This window comes from Oncorhynchus gorbuscha, linkage group LG23 (genome assembly GCF_021184085.1).
Source record: "Oncorhynchus gorbuscha isolate QuinsamMale2020 ecotype Even-year linkage group LG23, OgorEven_v1.0, whole genome shotgun sequence".
Classification (NCBI taxonomy): Eukaryota; Metazoa; Chordata; class Actinopteri; order Salmoniformes; family Salmonidae; genus Oncorhynchus; species Oncorhynchus gorbuscha.
Window position 1 is genome coordinate 16,387,586 of NC_060195.1, and position 20,000 is coordinate 16,407,585.

Consider the following 20,000-nt stretch of genomic DNA (forward strand, 5'->3'; position numbering starts at 1 on the left):
CTCCCGGGTCCAGGTACTGAACAAACACTGCTTCGTTTAGAACCACAGTCTGGATGCTGCGGCGTTCTCGAGGAGACTCCACAACACTCCACTTCTCTTTCCCGTCCAAGCGCTCCATGTAGTCATACTGCAGGAGGAGAGACAATAACACTTTCAGGAAGCTCAGACCAGCAAGTCAATTCAAATCCATAAGTGTGTGTACTGTATACTGTAAGTGTGTGTGCAGTCCATTTTTGTGTAACTATGTATGTGTGTATTGGTGTGTGTTATGTGTGTATTATGCGTATTGGTGTGTGTTATGTGTGTATTGTGCGTATTGGTGTGTGTTATGTGTGTATTATGTGTGTATTGGTGTGTGTTATGTGTGTATTGGTGTGTGTTATGTGTGTATTGGTGTGTGTTATGTGTGTATTGGTGTGTGTTATGTGTGTATTGTTGTGTATTATGTGTATTGGTGTGTGTTATGTGTGTATTGTGCGTATTGGTGTGTGTTATGTGTGTATTGGTGTGTGTTATGTGTGTATTGGTGTGTGTTATGTGTGTATTGGTGTGTATTATGTGCATTGGTGTGTGTTATGTGTGTATTGTGCGTATTGGTGTGTGTTATGTGTGTATTGGTGTGTGTTATGTGTATTGGTGTGTGTTATGTGTATTGGTGTGTGTTATGTGTGTATTGGTGTGTGTTATGTGTGTATCGGTGTGTGTTATGTGTATTGGTGTGTGTTATGTGTGTATCAGTGTGTGTTATGTGTGTATTGGTGTGTGTTATGTGTGTATTGGTGTGTGTTATGTGTGTATTGGTGTGTGTTATGTGTGTATCGGTGTGTGTTATGTGTGTATTGGTGTGTGTTATGTGTATTGGTGTGTGTTATGTGTGTATTGGTGTGTGTTATGTGTGTATTGGTGTGTGTTATGTGTGTATTGGTGTGTGTTATGTGTGTATCGGTGTGTGATATGTGTGTATTGGTGTGTGTTATGGGTGTATTGGTGTGTGTTATGTGTGTATTGGTGTGTGTTATGTGTGTATTGGTGTGTGTTATGTTCATATACCTGTGTGTGTCAGGGTTGGTCAGGGTTGGTCAGGTTAACTATAAAATGGCATCTATTTTCAACTACTTCTTAAAAAACAAAGCTATTTATTTCAGTTTTTCCTCCAATTGAGGATTTTTAAATTCAATTGTAAATTCAAATCACTTCCTGAATTGATAATCCTGGTGTGTGTTATGACAGTTTACCAGTGGGTGTGAGGGAGGCAGACCCTGTGTATGTCTAAGTGTGTGTGTGTGTATGTGCGTGTGTGTGTGTTATGACAGTTTACCAGTGGGTGTGAGGGAGGCAGACCCTGTGTATGTCTAAGTGTGTGTGTGTGTGTGTATGTGCGTGTGTGTGTGTTATGACAGTTTACCAGTGGGTGTGAGGGAGGCAGACCCTGTGTATGTCTAAGTGTGTGTGTGTGTATGTGCGTGTGTGTGTGTTATGACAGTTTACCAGTGGGTGTGAGGGAGGCAGACCCTGTGTATGTCTAAGTGTGTGTGTGTGTATGTGCGTGTGTGTGTGTTATGACAGTTTACCAGTGGGTGTGAGGGAGGCAGACCCTGTGTATGTCTAAGTGTGTGTGTGTATGTGCGTGTGTGTGTGTGTGTTTTGACAGTTTACCAGTGGGTGTGAGGGAGGCAGACCCTGTGTATGTCTAAGTGTGTGTGTGTGTATGTGCGTGTGTGTGTGTGTGTGTGTGTTATGACAGTTTACCAGTGGGTGTGAGGGAGGCAGACCCTGTGTATGTCTAAGTGTGTGTGTGTGTATGTGCGTGTGTGTGTGTTATGACAGTTTACCAGTGGGTGTGAGGGAGGCAGACCCTGTGTATGTCTAAGTGTGTGTGTGTATGTGCGTGTGTGTGTGTGTGTTTTGACAGTTTACCAGTGGGTGTGAGGGAGGCAGACCCTGTGTATGTCTAAGTGTGTGTGTGTGTATGTGCGTGTGTGTGTGTGTGTGTGTTTTGACAGTTTACTTGTGCGTGTGAGGGGGGCAGGCCCTTGCGGATGTAGACCCCAAACAAAGCATCTTTCCCCAGGGAGATGTTGAACTTGAGGAACTGTGGCTGGGCCAGGTGAAGCAGAGACCTCCAGAACACCCCTGGAGGAATCTCTTGACTCACCCTCCTCCCCACCTCCACATCCCCACTGTCTATACTGCTGTTAGGACCTGGCCAAGGAGCTAGGGGAGGGGAGAGGAGAGGAGAGGAGTCGAGACAAGAGGAGACGAGAGAGAGAGAGAAAGAGAGAGAGAGAGAGAGAGAGAGAGAGAGAGAGAGAGAGAGAGAGAGAGAGAGAGAGAGAGAGAGAGAGAGAGAGAGAGAGAGAGAGAGAGAGAGAGAGAGAGAGAGAGAGAGAGAGAGAGAAAGAGTGAGAGAGAGAGAGAGAGAGAGAGAGAGAGAGAGAGAGAGAGAGAGAGAGAGAGAGAGAGGAAAGAGAGAGTTGAAGAGAGAGTTGAAGAGAGGAGAGGATCATCACAATGTCAGTAACCAGTAATCACATAGCAAAACCATTAGAACATTGAAGGTTTGCATTCTGGGAGAATTAACTATGTACGTCTGCCCAGTATAACAACAATGCTAGAAGAAGAATAGTCTTGTTCTAGTTGGGCTGGGGCAGGCAGGTGTGTTGTGGGTGTTATAGTGTCGTAGTTCTCACCTCTGCCTCCGGAGGGCAGTGTGGCCACATCACTGTTGACAGCTAGACCTGCAGTACTCAGACCGTTGTTCAACACAGGGCCTTCAGAGGACTGCAGGTACCACGTCAGACCCAACAGGTTAACGGCTGGAGGGAGGGGAGGAGAGGGGCAGAGAGAGGGGGGAGGAGGGGGTAGAAGTATTTGTTATTTCATGATCAGGCAGATAGAAATTGCAAAGATCGTACTGACTTAGAAAAGATGAGAAAATAACAGAAATTGTTTCTTTATTTCTCCCTCCCTCCCTCCCTCCCCAGACAGGATACCAGTCTCTGTTTGGGAGTCTTTACACAAGCTCACAGCAAGCAAGTGACAGATGAGAAGAAAACTTCCTCACTTCCTCTCTCTCTCTCTCTCTCTCTCTCTCTCTCTCTCTCTCTCTCTCTCTCTCTCTCTCTCTCTCTCTCTCTCTCTCTCTCTCTCTCTCTCTCTCTCTCTCCCCCTCCCTTGTGTTCTGTTGTGTTATTGCGATGGTGGTTGAGTTTGTCAGCTCTTTTTTTGTTGTCCCTCTCTGGCTCCCTCGTTCATTTTAGGTCCCTGCCAAGTAACTCTCTCACAAAGGAGAAAAGGAAGTGAAATCAGAGGAAATAAACAGACAAGGGAAGCATTTCAGTGATACATAAGGTGCAGCTGATACATATTGCTATACGTTATTAATGTCCATTCACCCAAGTAATGTGTGTGTGTGTGTGTGTGTGTGTGTGTGTAGTGCTACCAGGTATTCTGTGTTCATGGTAGGAGTGTGGTCACGTGGGGTTGCTTTTGGTCAAAGGATATGTTGCCCACTATAGGCATGTCTCATTATGTGTGTATTAACTACCTGTCCCATCCTGACTACCTGTCCCATCCCGACTACCTGTCCCATCCACACTACCTGTCCCATCCCGACTACCTGTCCCATCCTGACTACCTGTCATACCCTGTACAACTTTCCCATCCTGACTAGCTGTCCCACACTGTACACCTGTCCCATCCTCACTACTTGTCCCATCCCGACTACCTGTCCCATCCACACTACCTGTCCCATACCGACTACCTGTCCCATCCTGACTACCTGTCATACCCTGTACAACTTTCCCATCCTGACTACCTGTCCCACACTGTACACCTGTTCCATCCTCACTACCTGTTCCATCCTCACTACCTGTTCCATCCTGACTACCTGTTCCATCCTCAATGCCTGTCCCATCCTCACTACCTGTCCCATCCTCACTACCTGTCCCATCCTCAATGCCTGTCCCATCCTCACTACCTGTCCCATCCTGACTACCTGTTCCATCCTGACTTCTTGTCCCATCCTCACTACCTGTCCCATCCTCACTACCTGTCCCATCCTCACTACCTGTCCCATCCTCACTACCTGTCCCATCCTCAATGCCTGTCCCATCCTCACTACCTGTCCCATCCTCACTACCTGTCCCATCCTCACTACCTGTCCCATCCTCAATGCCTGTCCCATCCTCACTACCTGTCCCATCCTCACTACCTGTTCCATCTTGACTACCTGTTCCATCCTCAATGCCTGTCCCATCCTCATTACCTGTCCCATCCTCACTACCTGTCCCATCCTCAATGCCTGTCCCATCCTCACTACCTGTCCCATCCTGACTACCTGTTCCATCCTGACTTCTTGTCCCATCCTCACTACCTGTCCCATCCTCACTACTTGTCCCATCCTGACTACCTGTCCCATCCTGACTACCTGTCCCATCCCGACTACCTGTTCCATCCTCAAAAAAACGGACTAGAGAGAGAAAGAGAGAAAGAGAAAAAGAAAGAGAAATAAAGAGAGAAAGAAATGGAGGTGGATGAGAGGGGGGAAAGTAGAAAGGGAAGGAGAGAAAGAGAAAAGATAGACAGGGGGAGGATGGGGTAAATGGGTTCTCTGAGCCTGGGGTAAATGGGTTCTCTGAGCCTGGGTTAATGGGTTCTCTGAGCCTGGGTTAATGGGTTCTCTGAGCCTGGGTTAATGGGTTCTCTGAGCCTGGGGTAAATGGATTCTCTGAGCCTGGGGTAAATGGGTTCTCTGAGCCTGGGGTAAATGGGTTCTCTGAGCCTGGGTTAATGGGTTCTCTGAGCCTGGGGTAAATGGGTTCTCTGAGCCTGGGGTAAATGGGTTCTCTGAGCCTGGGGTAAATGGGTTCTCTGAGCCTGGGGTAAATGGGTTCTCTGAGCCTGGGGTAAATGGGTTCTCTGAGCCTGGGGTAAATGGGTTCTCTGAGCCTGGGGTAAATGGGTTCTCTGAGCGTGTATAGAGCCTGTATTATACCTGTATATAGCCTGTATATAACCTGTATTATACCTGTATATAGCCTGTATTATACCTGTATATAGCCTATATTATACCTGTATATAACCTGTATTATACCTGTATATAGCCTGTATTATACCTGTATTATACCTGTATATAACCTGTATTATACCTGTATATAGCCTGTATTATACCTGTATATAGCCTGTATATAGCCTGTATTATACCTGTATATAGCCTGTATTATACCTGTATATAGCCTGTATATAGCCTGTATTATACCTGTATTATACCTGTATTATACCTGTATATAGAGCCTGTATTATACCTGTATATAGCCTGTATTATACCTGTATATAACCTGTATTATACACCTGTATATAGCCTGTATTATACCTGTATATAGCCTGTATTATACCTGTATATAGCCTGTATAGAGCCTGTATTATACCTGTATATAACCTGTATTATACCTGTATATAACCTGTATTATACCTGTATATAGCCTGTATTATACCTGTATATAGCCTGTATATAGCCTGTATTATACCTGTATATAACCTGTATTATAACTGTATATAGCCTGTATTATACCTGTATATAGCCTGTATTATACCTGTATATAACCTGCATTATACCTGTATATAGCCTGTATAGAGCCTGTATTATACCTGTATATAACCTGTATTATACCTGTATATAGCATGTATTATACCTGTATATAGCCTGTATTATACCTGTATATAACCTGTATTAAGCCTGTATTATACCTGTATAGAGCCTGTATTATACCTGTATATAGCCTGTATTATACCTGTATTATACCTGTATAATACCTGTATATAGCCTGTATGGAGCCTGTATTATACCTGTATATAGCCTGTATATAACCTGTAGCTGAATCTTTCATACCCGCGGCCCAACGATGGTACTGGACCTGAAATGATTTGACGTTTTTGGAGTCTTTTAATGCTAAAATCAGTTCTTTAAAATCCATTGTCAAATGTTCCGAGCTTGCCCTCCTGATGTCGTTTGACCCCACATGGACTATGACAGTGTCAGCTCCCGGCATCTGTGGTAGAACAGTCAGAAGCAGCCTTATTATGTCCTGTACTCGTGCTCCTGGGTAGCACAGGGTTTTTGCCTTGGGGACCGAGATGTTTCTCACCATAGAGCTGCCTATGATGACAGCTGGTGATGTTAAATGGGTCGGTCTCTCAGGTAGCCTCACGGACTGGTGAGGCTGGGAGCTCCGAGGATCTGAACCCGAGATAGGAGTCACCGGAGAGACATAACAGAGGACAAAGACGCAGGTACCTCCGGATCCGATCTTGATTGGGAAGCCACCAAGGACGAAGGCGCCGGAACCTTTGGATCCAGCCGTTTCTGGTCTGTGTCAGTTCCGGGCTCAACATCTCCAAGAAGACCTCATTGCCAGAGGACACTGTCTTCCATGGCAAGTCACGTACCTCCATGGCTGGTTGGTTGGGTCGAGAACAGCTCTGTTCCCCAGGGAAGGGGGAGACCCCTTCTGGGATGAAACCATGCTGTGCATCGGCCAGCCGGCTGTGGAGAGCCGACACTGCGGCGACACTTCCATCAGACCAGAGTGGCGTCCAGCTACTGGGGTGGAAGAAAAATAAAAAGTAGGTTGGCGTGGGTTCCCCAGTAGCTTGTATAGGTTCGCTACTTGCTTGCTAAGAGTAGCTACTTCACCCCTGTTGTCCTCCGCAAGCAAGCAGTTGCTGCATTGAAAGTCAACGTGGTCCACATTGTCCAGGAACAAAGCAAAGTAAACACAGCCCACGTGCTGGAAACAGTCAATTGCGACCACCATGTGAGAGCACCGAGCCAGCTAGGCTAGCTGGGCTTCCGTATCCCTCCGCTAGGCTAGCTGGGCTTCCGTATCCCTCCGCTAGGCTAGCTGGGCTTCCGTATCCCTCCGCTAGGCTAGCTGGGCTTCCGTATCCCTCCGCTAGGCTAGCTGGGCTTCCGTATCCCTCCGCTAGGCTAGCTGGGCTTCCGTATCCCTCCGCTAGGCTAGCTGGGCTTCCGTATCCCTCCGCTAGGCTAGCTGGGCTTCCGTATCCCTCCGCTAGGCTAGCTGGGCTTCCGTATCCCTCCGCTAGGCTAGCTGGGCTTCCGTATCCCTCAGCTAGGCTAGCTGGGCTTCCGTATCCCTCCGCTAGGCTAGCTGGGCTTCCGTATCCCTCCGCCTCTGCGGAATCTGGAGGGTTTCCGGGACAGACAGCAGCGCTCACAGCAACTAAGCCCAACAGGGCCGCAGGATCCAAAATAATATAAAAGTATATAAAAACACTGTCAGCTTTACAAAAACAATAAACAGAGGCCTCTCGTTCAGTGTTCAGCGTTCAACAACAAACATACGTCGTGCTCAGACGTATGATGACGTCATTGTGAAATGTCCTGTAAGAAACTAAACTAGAGTGCTAATGCATGTGTGTGTGTGTGTGTGTGTGTGTGTGTGTGTGTGTGTGTGTGTGTGTGTGTGTGTGTGTGTGTGTGTGTGTGTGAGGAGAATGAGGAGAGGGTGACCTTGCGGCAGAGTGAGAGTGTCAGTGACTCTCTGTCCTGGTGTGTGTGTGTGTGTGTGTGTGTGTGTGTGTGTGTGTGTGTGTGTGTGTGTGTGTGTGTGTGTGTGTGTGTGTGTGTGTGTGTGTGTGTGTGTGTGTGTGTGTGTGTGTGTGTGTGTGTGTGTCATAACCACTCTGCTCTCTGGAACATGTTCAAAGACCATCACCCTTCTCCTCCTATCCCCCCCTCCTTACCTCTCTCCCCCCTCCCCCCTATCCCTGTCGGTCCTCTCTGGTGTCCATGGTGATAGATAGAATAGGATGGCAGATGTTCCAGTGTTCTCAGTGTCCCCGTTCCACATAAACAAAGGCTGGCTGTTATCTCTGACATTCCAACAGAGCCTTGTTGAAGGTTACCTTGGATTCCACCACTATGATAAAAGGCTGAGGCCCAGTTAGACTGCATGTTCTCTGAAAAGACACTCACAGCTCTCTTAAACAATGCCTTAGGTCTGACCTGTGTATTTCTGATCTGTATATAGCGCATTATGTGAAACCTAGAGGACGGCTGTATACCCCTCAAACCTGGAGCTTGAAGCCAGTTTTTATTCTAAACATGGACTGATTTAGACCTGGGACACCAGGTGGGTTCATTCTCAGCTAGAACAGAAAAGCAGCAGTAATCCGGACCTGGTAAGGTAACATACCTCTGATTTATAGCTTGAATTTGACAATCCCAGAATGGGCTTAACCATCAACCCCTAATAAACAGGTAGGTTTTCAAAGATTGGTCAACATCAAATCAAATCAAAAGCAACTAGACAAACATTTCCACATTAAACAACATGAATAATGATGACTGTTGTCAATGACTATAGTAGATATTCATATTTTCAGTACTAGTAAAATTCCAACACAATGTTGGTTTCATGCCTGTTAACATCAGAAGCCTCCTCCCTAAGTTTACTCACTGCTTTAGCACACTCTGCCAACCCTGATGTCCTTGCCGTGTCTGAATCCTGGCTTAGGAAGACCACCAAAAATTCTGAGATTTCCATCCCCAGCTACAACATTTTCCGTCAAGATAGAACAGCCAAAAAGAGAGGAGTTGCAGTCTACTGCAGAGATAGATTGCAAAGTCATACTTTCCAGGTCTATACCCAAACTGTTTGAACTTCTAATTAAAAGAATTAACCTCTCCAGAAATAAGTCTCTCACTGCTATCGACCCCCCTCCACTCCCAGCTGTGCCCTGGACACCATTTGTGAATTGATCATCCCCCATCTAACTTCAGAGTTCGTTCTGTTAGGTGACCTAAACTGGGATATGCTTAACACCCCGTTAGTCCTACAATCTAAGCTAGATGCCCTCAATCTCACACAAATCCTCAAGGAACCCACCAGGTACAACCCTAAATCCGTAAACATGGGCACCCTCATAGACATTATGCTGACCAACTTGCCCTCCAATACACCTCCGCTGTTTTAAATCAGGATCTCAGTGATCACTGCCTCATCACTGTCAAATGCTCCCTAAAACCCTTCTGCGAGCAGGCCTTTCTAATCGACCTAGCCCGGGGATCCTGGAAGGATATTGACCTCATCCCGCCAGTCGAGGATGCCTGGTCATTCTTTAAAAGTAATTTCCTCACCATCTTAGATAAGCATGCCCCGTTCAATGCAGAACTAAGAACAGATATAGCCCTTGGTTCACTCCAGACCTGACTGCCCTTGACCAGCACAAAACATCCTGATATACAACTGTTCAGGGAAGTCAGGAACCAATACAAGCAGTCAGTCAGGAAAGCAAAGGCCAGATTTTTCAAGCAGAAATTCTTATCCTGTAGCTCTAACTCCAAAAAGTTTTGGGACACTGTAAAGTCCATGTAGAACAAGAGCATCTCCTCCTAGCTTCCAACTGCACTGAGGCTAGGTAACACGGTCACCACTGACAAATCCATGATAATCAAAAATTTCAATAAGCATTTCTCAACGGCTGGCCATGCCTTCCTCCCGGCTACTCCCAACCCCAGCCAACAGCCCCCCCGCAGCTACTCGCCCAAGCCTCCCCAGCTTCTCCTTCACCCAAATCCAGACAGCAGATGTTCTGAAAGAGCTGCAAAACCTGGACCCGTACAAACCAGCCTTGGTTTTTCTAATGACTGCTTCGCCTGGTTCACCAACTACTTTGCAGACAGAGCTCAGTGTGTCAAATCGGACGGCATGTTGTCTGGACCTCTGGCAGTCTCTATGGGGGTACCACAGGGTTCAATTCTCGGGCCGACTCTTTTCTCTCTATATATCAATGATGTCGCTCTTGCTGTGGGCGATTCCCTGATCCACCTCTACGCAGACGACACCATTCTGTATACTTTTGGCCCTTCCTTGGACACTGTGCTAAATAAACTCTAAACGAGCTTCAATGCCATACAATAATCCTTCCATGGCCTCCAACTGCTGTATGTATATTGTGTTATGTAGTCTGTATGTATAATGTGTTATGTAGTCTGTATGTATAATGTATGGTGTCGTCTTTATTTAGTGTGTGTGTGTGCATATGTAGTCTTCACTCATATCATAAATTTATTTGATGTGAGGGCTACAAAGTTACAAAACAACTTGTGAGGGGGTTCTGTTTATGTTTGGTGCTTGGGGGAGAGAGTGGGTTTGTTTAGTGCTCGGGGAGAGAGTGGGTTTGTTTAGTGCTCGGGGAGAGAGTGGGTTTGTTTAGTGCTCGGGGGAGAGAGTGGGTTTGTTTAGTGCTCGGGGAGAGAGTGGGTTTGTTTAGTGCTCGGGGGAGAGAGTGGGTTTGTTTAGTGCTCGGGGGAGAGAGTGGGTTTGTTTAGTGCTCGGGGAGAGAGTGGGTTTGTTTAGTGCTCGGGGGAGAGAGTGGGTTTGTTTAGTGCTCGGGGGAGAGAGTGGGTTTGTTTAGTGCTCGGGGAGAGAGTGGGTTTGTTTAGTGCTCGGGGAGAGAGTGGGTTTGTTTAGTGCTCGGGGGGAGAGTGGGTTTTAACAAGATAATAGAGCTTATATTACCACAGTGCCCCTCCTCTCTCTCTCTCTCTCTCTCTCTCTCTCTCTCTCTCTCTCTCTCTCTCTCTCTCTCTCTCTCTCTCTCTCTCTCTCTCTCTCTTTCTCTCTCTTTCTCTCTCTCTCTCTCCTCTCTCTCTCTCTCTCCTCTCCTCTCCTCTCTCTCTCTCTCTCTCTCTCTCTCTCTCTCTCTCTCTCTCTCTCTCTCTCTCTCTCTCTCTCTCTCTTTCTCCCCTCTTCTCTCTTTCTCTCCCTCTCTCTCTCTCTCTCCTCTCTCTCTCTCTCTCCCTCTCCTCTCTCTCTCTCTCCCTCTCCTCTCTCTCTCTCTCTCTCTCTCTCTCTCTCTCCCTCCCTCTCTCTCTCTCTCTCTCTCTCTCTCTCTCTCTCTCTCTCTCTCTCTCTCTCTCTCTCTCTCTCTCTCTCTCTCTCCTCTCTCCCTCTCTCTCTCTCTCTCTCTCTCTCTCTCTCTCTCTCTCTCTCTCTCTCTCTCTCTCTCTCTGTCCCCACATCATTAATGAAACCAGGGCAGCCAATAGCACAGTCGCTAAACGAACACACCAGCCAATTACACACTCCCAAATTAGACCAAAGGGGGATTGGAACCGGCTATTACTTTAAAAGGTAATATCTACTGCACGCAAGCGCGCGCACACACACACACACACACACACACACACACACACACACACACACACACACACACACACACACACACACACACACACACACACACACACACACACACACACACACACACACACACACACACACACACACACACACACCATTGTGGACCGGACAAGTCTGTGTACAATTAGCAGTGTAATTGAGGCCAGACTCGTTAATTTAGTGGAAACAGTTAATATGCATTTATCTGAATGGCCAGGGGAGGTGTCAGGAATATAGTGTGTGTGTGTATGTGTGTTAATTGTACAGTGTGATTCTTCTGGTCAAATGAGTTTAGTGGTAATTGGCTTCCAAAAACCTCTTCTCCTCTTCTCCCCTCCTCCTCAGTTTCCTTCCTCCTCTAATATTACTTATATGGTAATTATGGTAATTATATATGATTTATATATAAACCATTATATATGAAACAGGTCAGAGAGAATTACCATTATATATAAAACAGGTCAGAGAGAATTACCATTATATATAAAACAGGTCAGAGAGAATTACCATTATATATAAAACAGGTCAGAGAGAATTGCCAATATTTTTGTTTTTCTTTTTTGGCTGGCAGTTGGCATGGAACAATCTATTGCGTAAATTGCGACCTCTCCCATATACAACAAGTGGTGGATTCTTGAATTCAGCTGGCAAAGCTGGGTGTGATGATCAAACATACCAGTGGTTCTTGACAGCCTCTTCCACGCTGCGTGAGTTCAAAGTATACATGGTGGTGAACATTACAGTTCTTTAGCTCTAGTGGGTCTTTTTGTAGCAGTGTTTTCCCTAATTCCAAATCAAGAGCTTCATCCACACATTGTAGAGAGTAGCCTCTTCTTAGAAACCTACTGTGCATCTCCGCTGCTTTAGATAGTCCTCTGTGGAGTGATATATCCGGCTACTTAGAAGTCCTCTTTTCAATGGCTCAGGGTGGAAGCTGTTCCCCTGTAATATAATATTTAAATCCTGTAAACAGGATTACATTTGATTTCTCAGTCCATATATTGAGGTAATGAACACATTTAGTGTAACGTGATAGTGAATTTGATATTGGGGTCAATGTCATTGAGATTGGGGTCAATGTCATTGAGTAATGCCATGAAGTCTGACAGCTCTTTCCCTATCCCCCCCCCCCCATATGCAAAAAATGTCATCAACATATCGATACCACTTCAGGACTTTATTCACAAATGGATTTTCGTTTTCATTGTTAACAATACTGTCACGCCCGCTCCCCCTCTCTGGCGCTCATGGGCGCATCATTACGCACACCTGTCACCATCGTTACGCACACCTGTCACCATCGTTACGCACACCTGTCACCATCGTTACGCACACCTGTCACCATCGTTACACACACCTGTCACATTCATTACGTACACCTGACTCCTTCATTACGCACTCCTGTCACCATCGTTACGCACTTCAGTGCTTCACCTGGACTCTATTACTTTATTGATTTTCTCTCCTATATCTGTTACGTTCTCAGTTTCTTCCCTGTGTTGTTGTGTTCTTCTTGTTCAGATGCTTTCCTATGACTCTTTCATGTCCGTTATTTATTAAATATTCACTTCCTGTACTTGCTTCTTTTCTCCCAGCGTCTGTCCTCACAAAAACGTTCTTCAAAAAGACCCACATAAAGGTTATCATGAAGGTTCACGTAGCTCAGAGCGAATGTGGAGCCCATCGATATTCCATTCCTTTGGAGGGAGTATTCATCATCAAACCTGAAGTAGTTCCAGGATGAAAACATAAGCAGCCAGTGCTAGAATAAAGTTTGATGGTGGGTATTTGTTAGTGTCTTGGTCTCTCAGGACTAGGACTGCAAGCCCCTCCCATACGGGAAATGCTGCTATATAGACTCTCCACATCTAATGTGACCAAAATACAGTCTTCTGTTAATCCCGTTATGGGTGAGATCTTGTTTGTGAAGTCTATAGTCTTTCACAATGCTGCACATGAGATGAAATAAAAGAGTCTACGAAGGTCGACAATGGCTCTAGCATTAGGCCTGTTCCTGTAGCCAGTGGTCTGCCTGGTTAATTGCCTTTTTGTGTCTTAGACTTGTGTAATTTCGGCAAAAAGTACAGGCATGGGCGTACTGTATGGCACATTTGCGGCAAAGGTATTCATATTCAGGATTTGAGATAAGGTCATTTAATAGGACTTGTTCAAGATTAGAGCATATCTCCCTTTGGAACAACTGCGTGGGATCAACACTCACTTTTCTATAGAAACGTTCATTAGTGATTTGTCTCTGAATCTTTTTGTATTTGTCATAGTCTGAAACGACCGCAGCACCCTCCTTGTCGGCAGGTTTGATAACCAAAAATGAAACTTTCATTAGTTCATTAAGTGCCTGTTCTTCTGTTCTACTGAGGTTCTTCTGAATGGGGTTTGTTTGTCTCCTAAATACTGACATTGCTTCTTGTTCGACTAACCTACAATAGGTATTAATCAAGGAGTTGTTAACTATAGGACAGAATTTGCTTTTGGCCTTAAAATTGGTACCAGTTCTTTGATCTGTTTCTAGGCCCGAAACAGTGTTTTGAGAAAACACATGCTTAAGTTTAATCTTGCAAAAGAATTTAAACAGATCTACTTTCGTATCATATCGTTTGTCTGTACATGTAGGTACAAAAGAGAGGCCCTTAGATAAGACTGAGACTTGAGCATCAGTGAGCTTATTTTTGAAGAGGTAAATTACCACATCCTGCTGTAGCTCCGTGTCCACAGCCTGCGTTTCTGGTCCCCTCTTCGACTGCTAGCCTCTCCGTGTCCACGGCCTGTGTTTCTGGTCCCCTCTTCGACTGCTAGCCTCTCCGTGTCCACGGCCTGTGTTTCTGGTCCCCTCTTCGACTGCTAGCCTCTCCGTGTCCACGGCCTGTGTTTCTGGTCCCCTCTTCGACTGCTAGCCTCTCCGTGTCCACGGCCTGTGTTTCTGGTCCCCTCTTCGACTGCTAGCCTCTCCGTGTCCTCGGCCTGTGTTTCTGGTCCCCTCTTCGACTGCTAGCCTCTCCGTGTCCACGGCCTGTGTTTCTGGTCCCCTCTTCGACTGCTAGCCTCTCCGTGTCCACGGCCTGTGTTTCTGGTCCCCTCTTCGACTGCTAGCCTCTCCGTGTCCACGGCCTGTGTTTCTGGTCCCCTCTTCGACTGCTAGCCTCTCCGTGTCCACAGCCTGTGTTTCTGGTCCCCTCTTCGACTGCTAGTCTCTCCGTGTCCACAGCCTGTGTTTCTGGTCCCCTCTTCAACTGCTTTCCTCTCCGTGTCCACGGCCTGTGTTTCTGGTCCCCTCTTCGACTGCTAGCCTCTCCGTGTCCACGGCCTGTGTTTCTGGTCCCCTCTTCGACTGCTAGCCTCTCCGTGTCCACAGCCTGTGTTTCTGGTCCCCTCTTCATTAGAGGAGATTCTAGACTCTTTTACTTCCTTTGACACATGTTCAACGATTAATAGCATTAAATCTAACAAGCATTTGTTGAAAGTTTCACACCATTTCTGAACAAAAGTTGAGTTGTTTTCTCTATTGTAGGCTCCTTGTGTAATACCCCTAAGACAGGTGCCATGGAGGAACAAACAAGTCTCTTTCTCTCTGAGTCAGACCGGGGAGGTGATATTAAAAATATGTTTCGGGATTTTCACCCTCCAGACATTATTTCCTGAAGGTCTTAATGATGAAAGGCCTTTGTATGTTGTGTTGTAAATGTGAACATGAATTAATGCCCCCATTTCAGATGACTGACGTTTTTCTTGCGCTGAATCCAATGATTTATGAAAACTTGCTTGGTGGGTCGATGTCCTCATGCTGGTTCTACAGACGTGTTTAATACGTTTTATGTTCACAGTTGATTTGAATATTTATGAAATGCACATTGTTATATTTGGTAACACGTAATTATTTCCCCTCGACTCCAACCCCATTCCATGCATGAAAGATGTGGGTGGAGCTATGTCTACGTAAAGCTGCTAATTAAAACAAAACTCACAAAAGCTCTGAGGAAGGCCTTGAGGTCGGTACGTAAAGCTCTGAGGAAGGCCTTGAGGTCGATACGTAAAGCTCTGAGGAAGGCCTTGAGGTCGGTACGTAAAGCTCTGAGGAAGACCTTGAGGTCGATACGTAAAGCTCTGAGGAAGGCCTTGAGGTCGATACGTAAAAGCTCTGAGGAAGGCCTTGAGGTCGGTACGTAAAGCCCTGATTAAGGCCTTGAGGTCGATACGTAAAGCTCTGAGGAAGGCCTCGAGGTCGATACGTAAAGCTCTGAGGAAGACCTTGAGGTCAGTACGTAAAGCTCTGAGGAAGGCCTTGAGGTCGGTACGTAAAGCTCTGAGGAAGACCTTGAGGTCGATACATAAAGCTCTGAGGAAGGCCTTGAGGTCGATACGTAAAGCTCTGAGGAAGGCCTTGAGGTCGATACGTAAAGTTCTGAGGAAGACCTTGAGGTCGATAGGTAAAGCTCTGAGGAAGGCCTTGAGGTCGATACGTAAAGCTCTGAGGAAGGCCTTGAGGTCGATACGTAAAGCTCTGAGGAAGGCCTTGAGGTCGATACGTAAAGCTCTGAGGAAGGCCTTGAGGTCGATACGTAAAGCTTATTAAAGAGCAGTGATACTATCAACAGCAGTGTGCAGGTTTCCTCTTTTTTTCTCATCTTATTCAACCGTTTCCATGCCCCTGCAACAAAGATAGCTCAGATATGCGAATGCCTTTTGAATATTGCATCATGTGGTAATGAAAGCATCTTCACACACACTACCATCCCTCTATCCAACTGATGCAACTAAACAGTAATTGACTGTAACAGAAAGGTTAAACAAGTTGCTGAGAACTCTGCATTTTGTACAGTACAGAGAAATACAGGAAACACATGATTTCAGCAGAGAGGCACAAGAAGCATGCACCTGAGCACATAGGCCTACGGACAGACTGTGTGTGTTAGTTTTGTTATGGGCTGATTAAAGTTAGATGTGTATTGGAGCTTTGTCCCGTTTCTGAGTCCTCGTTTCCTCTTCTGATAAACACAGAGACCATGAAACTCTCTGCTCTGGCCTAATGTATTCACCTCTCTTTTCTCCTCTCCTCTCTTTTCTCTTTTCACCTCTCCTCTCTCCTCTCTTTCTCCTCTCTTTTCTCCTCTCCTCTCTTTTATCCTCTCCTCTCTCCTCTCCTCTTTTCTCCTCTCCTCTCTTTTCTCCTCTCCTCTCTTTTCTCCTCTCCTCTCTTTTCTCCTCTTTTCTCCTCTCCTCTCTTTTCTCCTCTCCTCTCTTTTCTCCTCTCTTTTCTCCTCTCCTCTCTTTTATCCTCTCTTTTCACCTCTCTCCTCTATTTCTCCTCTCTTTTCTCCTCTCTTCTCTCCTCTCTTTTCTCCTCACCTCTCTTTTCTCCTCTTTTCACCTCTCTTTTCTCCTCACCTCTCTTTTCTCCTCTTTTCACCTCTCTTTTCTCCTCTCTTCTCTCCTCTCTTTTCTCCTCTCTTCTCTCCTCTCTTTTCTCCTCTCCTCTCTTTTATCCTCTCTTTTCACCTCTCTCCTCTCTTTTCTCCTCTCTTTTCTCCTCTCTTCTCTCCTCTCTTTTCTCCTCCATGAAACTCTCTGCTCTGGCCTAATGTATTCACCTCTCTTTTCTCCTCTCCTCTCTTTTCTCTTTTCCTCTCTTTTCCTCTCTTTTCTCCTCTCCTCTCTTTTACCTCTCTCCTCTCTCTTTTCTCCTCTCCTCTCTTTTTTCTCCTCTCTTTTCTCCTCTCCTCTCTTTTCTCCTCTTTTCTCCTCTCCTCTCTTTTCTTCTCCTCTCTTTTCTCTCTCTTTTCTCTCTCCTCTCTTTTATCTCTCTTTTCACCTCTCTCCTCTATTTCTCCTCTCTTTTCTCCTCTCTTCTCTCCTCTCTTTTCTCCTCACCTCTCTTTTCTCCTCTTTTCACCTCTCTTTTCTCCTCTCTTCTCTCCTCTCTTTTCTCCTCTCTTCTCTCCTCTCTTTTCTCCTCTCCTCTCTTTTATCCTCTCTTTTCACCTCTCTCCTTTCTTTTCTCCTCTCTTTTCTCCTCTCTTCTCTCCTCTCTTTTCTCCTCACCTCTCTTTTCTCCTCTTTTCACCTCTCTTTTCTCCTCTCTTCTCTCCTCTCTTTTCTCCTCTCTTCTCTCCTCTCTTTTCTCCTCACCTCTCTTTTCTCCTCTTTTCACCTCTCTTTTCCCCGCTCTTCTCTCCTCTCTTCTCTTCTCTCCTCTCTTCTCTCCTCTCTTCTCTCATCTCTTTTCTCCTCACCTCTCTTTTCCCCTCTTTTCACCTCTCTTTTCTTCTCTCCTCTCTTTTCTCCTCTTTTCTCCTCTCTTTTCTCCTCTCCTCTTTCCTCTCTTTTCTCCTCTCCTCTTTTCTCCTCTTTTCTCCTCTCCTCTCTTTTCTCCTCTCCTCTCTTTTCTCCTCTTTTCTCCTCTCCTCTCTTTTCTCCTCTCCTCTCTTTTCTCCTCTTTTCTCTTCTCCTCTCTTTTCTCCTCTCCTCTCTTTTCACCTCTCTTTTCTCCTCTCTTTTCTCCCCTCTTTTCACCTCTCTTTTCTCCTCTCTTTTCACCTCTCTTTTCTCCTCTCTTTTCTCCCCTCTTTTCTCCTCTCTTTTCTCCTCTCTTTTCTCCTCTCTTTTCTCCTCTCCCCTTTCCTCTCTTTTCTCCACTCCTCGCTATACTCCTCTCCATCCAGCCATTCATCCATCCATTGTTAGAGACATAACATTGTGGTATCTACTATCTGATATGATATGAGAGAGAGATAGAGAGAGGAGAGAGAAAGATAGATCAGCCAGTGAAGCACCACAGTCTAATTGGGCTAACAATCAGACGGAGATAACACCAGCACTAATGACCGAGGAAATAAAGAAATGCAATGAGCCTAACTAAAATATCATTTGAACAAGACTGTGTCATGACTCCTCACAGATATCTGCTCTCTCTCTCTCTCTCTCTCTCTCTCTCTCTCTCTCTCTCTCTCTCTCTCTCTCTCTCTCTCTCTCTCTCTCTCTCTCTCTCTCTCTCTCTCTCTCTCTCTCTCTCTCTCTCTCTCTCTCTCCAACAAATCCCCTATACATCACTTCTGCTACAGAAACCCCAGAGGGACATACAGCACTGACAGAAAAGTCAAGAGAGTAAAGTCAGAGTCAGCATCTGATATCTAAAGTAGTAACATCCTGTCTAATGCTCCAACTATGGCCTGATGGCCCTAACACATTCAATGACCTGTTTGTCCCTCCTGGCCACCTGGTCTAGAACTCTCTGCCTCCCCCCGGCCATGCCCTGACCTCTCCTAGACCGCCACCGCGTGATAAGAACAGAACCTTTAGCTGTACGATGACAGAACCTGCTGCCCCCCCCCCACACACACACACATGCTCTGCTCCTTATGGTCATACACCATATGCCTGACTTCACCAGCTATCCACACATCTAGCTACTGTACACACACACACTCACCTCTTGTGTGTGTCATGGGGAATGTGAGGTGTGTATGGCCACGTTCCAAACCTACCTCCTTGACCTCTACAACCTCACTCTGGGCCACTCCTGGTGGGCAACAATGGGGGGGGTAGGTCATGAAGTATAGATTATGTTCATGTATGTGTGTGTGTACTGTGTGTATATCTAATGCGTGTGTGTCTACTGCATGTGTTTCTATTGCATGTGTGTACTCTGTGTGTGTCTACAGTGTGTGTGTCGACAGTGTGTATGTGTCTACTGTGTGTGTGTCTATTGTGTGTGTGTCTACTGTGTGTGTGTACTGTGTGTGTGTCTACTGCATGTGTGTACTGTGTGTGTGTACTATGCGTGTGCATTATGTGTGTGTCTACTGCGTGTGTGTACTGTGTGTGTGTTTACAGTGTGTGTGTCTACTCTGTGTGTATCTACTGTGTGTGTGTACTATGCATGTGTATTGTGTGTGTGTCTACTGTGTGTGTCTACTGTTCCTCCTAACTCCCCCCCTCTATCTCTCTGTCCTCTATTCCTCCTAACTCCCCCCCTCTATCTCTCTGTCCTCTATTCCTCCTATCTCTCTGTCCTCTATACCTCCTAACTCCTACATCTATCTCTCTGTCCTCTATTCATCCTAACTCCTAACTCCTCCATCTATCTCTCTGTCCTCTATTCCTCCTAACTCCTCCATCTATCTCTCTGTCCTCTATTCATCCTAACTCCTAACTCCTCCATCTATCTCTCTGTCCTCTATTCCTCCTATCTCCTCCATCTATCTCTCTGTCCTCTATTCATCCTAACTCCTCCATCTATCTCTCTGTCCTCTAATCATCCTAACTCCATCTATCTCTCTGTTCTCTATTCCTCCTAACTCCTCCATCTATCTCTCTGTCCTCTATTCCTCCTAACTCCTCCCTCTATCTCTCTGTCCTCTATTCCTCCTAACTCCTCCATCTATCTCTCTGTTCTCTATTCCTCCTAACTCCTCCCTCTATCTCTCTGTCCTCTATTCCTCCTAACTCCTCCCTCTATCTCTCTGTCCTCTATTCCTCCTAACTCCTCCATCTAGCTCTCTGTCCTCTATTCCTCCTAACTCCTAACTCCTCCATCTATCTCTCTGTCCTCTATTCCTCCTAACTCCTCCATCTATCTCTCTGTTCTCTATTCCTCCTAACTCCTAACTCCTCCATCTATCTCTCTGTCCTCTATTCCTCCTAACTCCTCCCTCTATCTCTCTGTCCTCTATTCCTCCTAACTCCTCCCTCTATCTCTCTGTTCTCTATTCCTCCTAACTCCTCCATCTATCTCTCTGTTCTCTATTCCTCCTAACTCCTCCATCTATCTCTCTGTTC

The 20,000-nt window shown here is 46.0% G+C and overlaps 1 protein-coding gene across 1 annotated transcript in view; it reads right to left on the bottom strand.

The window, feature by feature from the left end:
- LOC124010625 (teneurin-2-like) overlaps positions 1-20,000 on the bottom strand; it is a 170,003-nt gene that overhangs the window by 98,951 nt on the left and 51,052 nt on the right. Inside the window, exons 7-8 of the mRNA XM_046323296.1 lie at positions 2,009-2,214; positions 1-127 (exon numbers count right to left, since the gene is read on the bottom strand). The exon at positions 1-127 is cut by the window's left edge and continues 69 nt beyond it. Coding sequence (XP_046179252.1) covers positions 1-127; positions 2,009-2,214 — 333 coding nt within the window. The remainder of the gene's footprint in view (positions 128-2,008; positions 2,215-20,000) is intronic.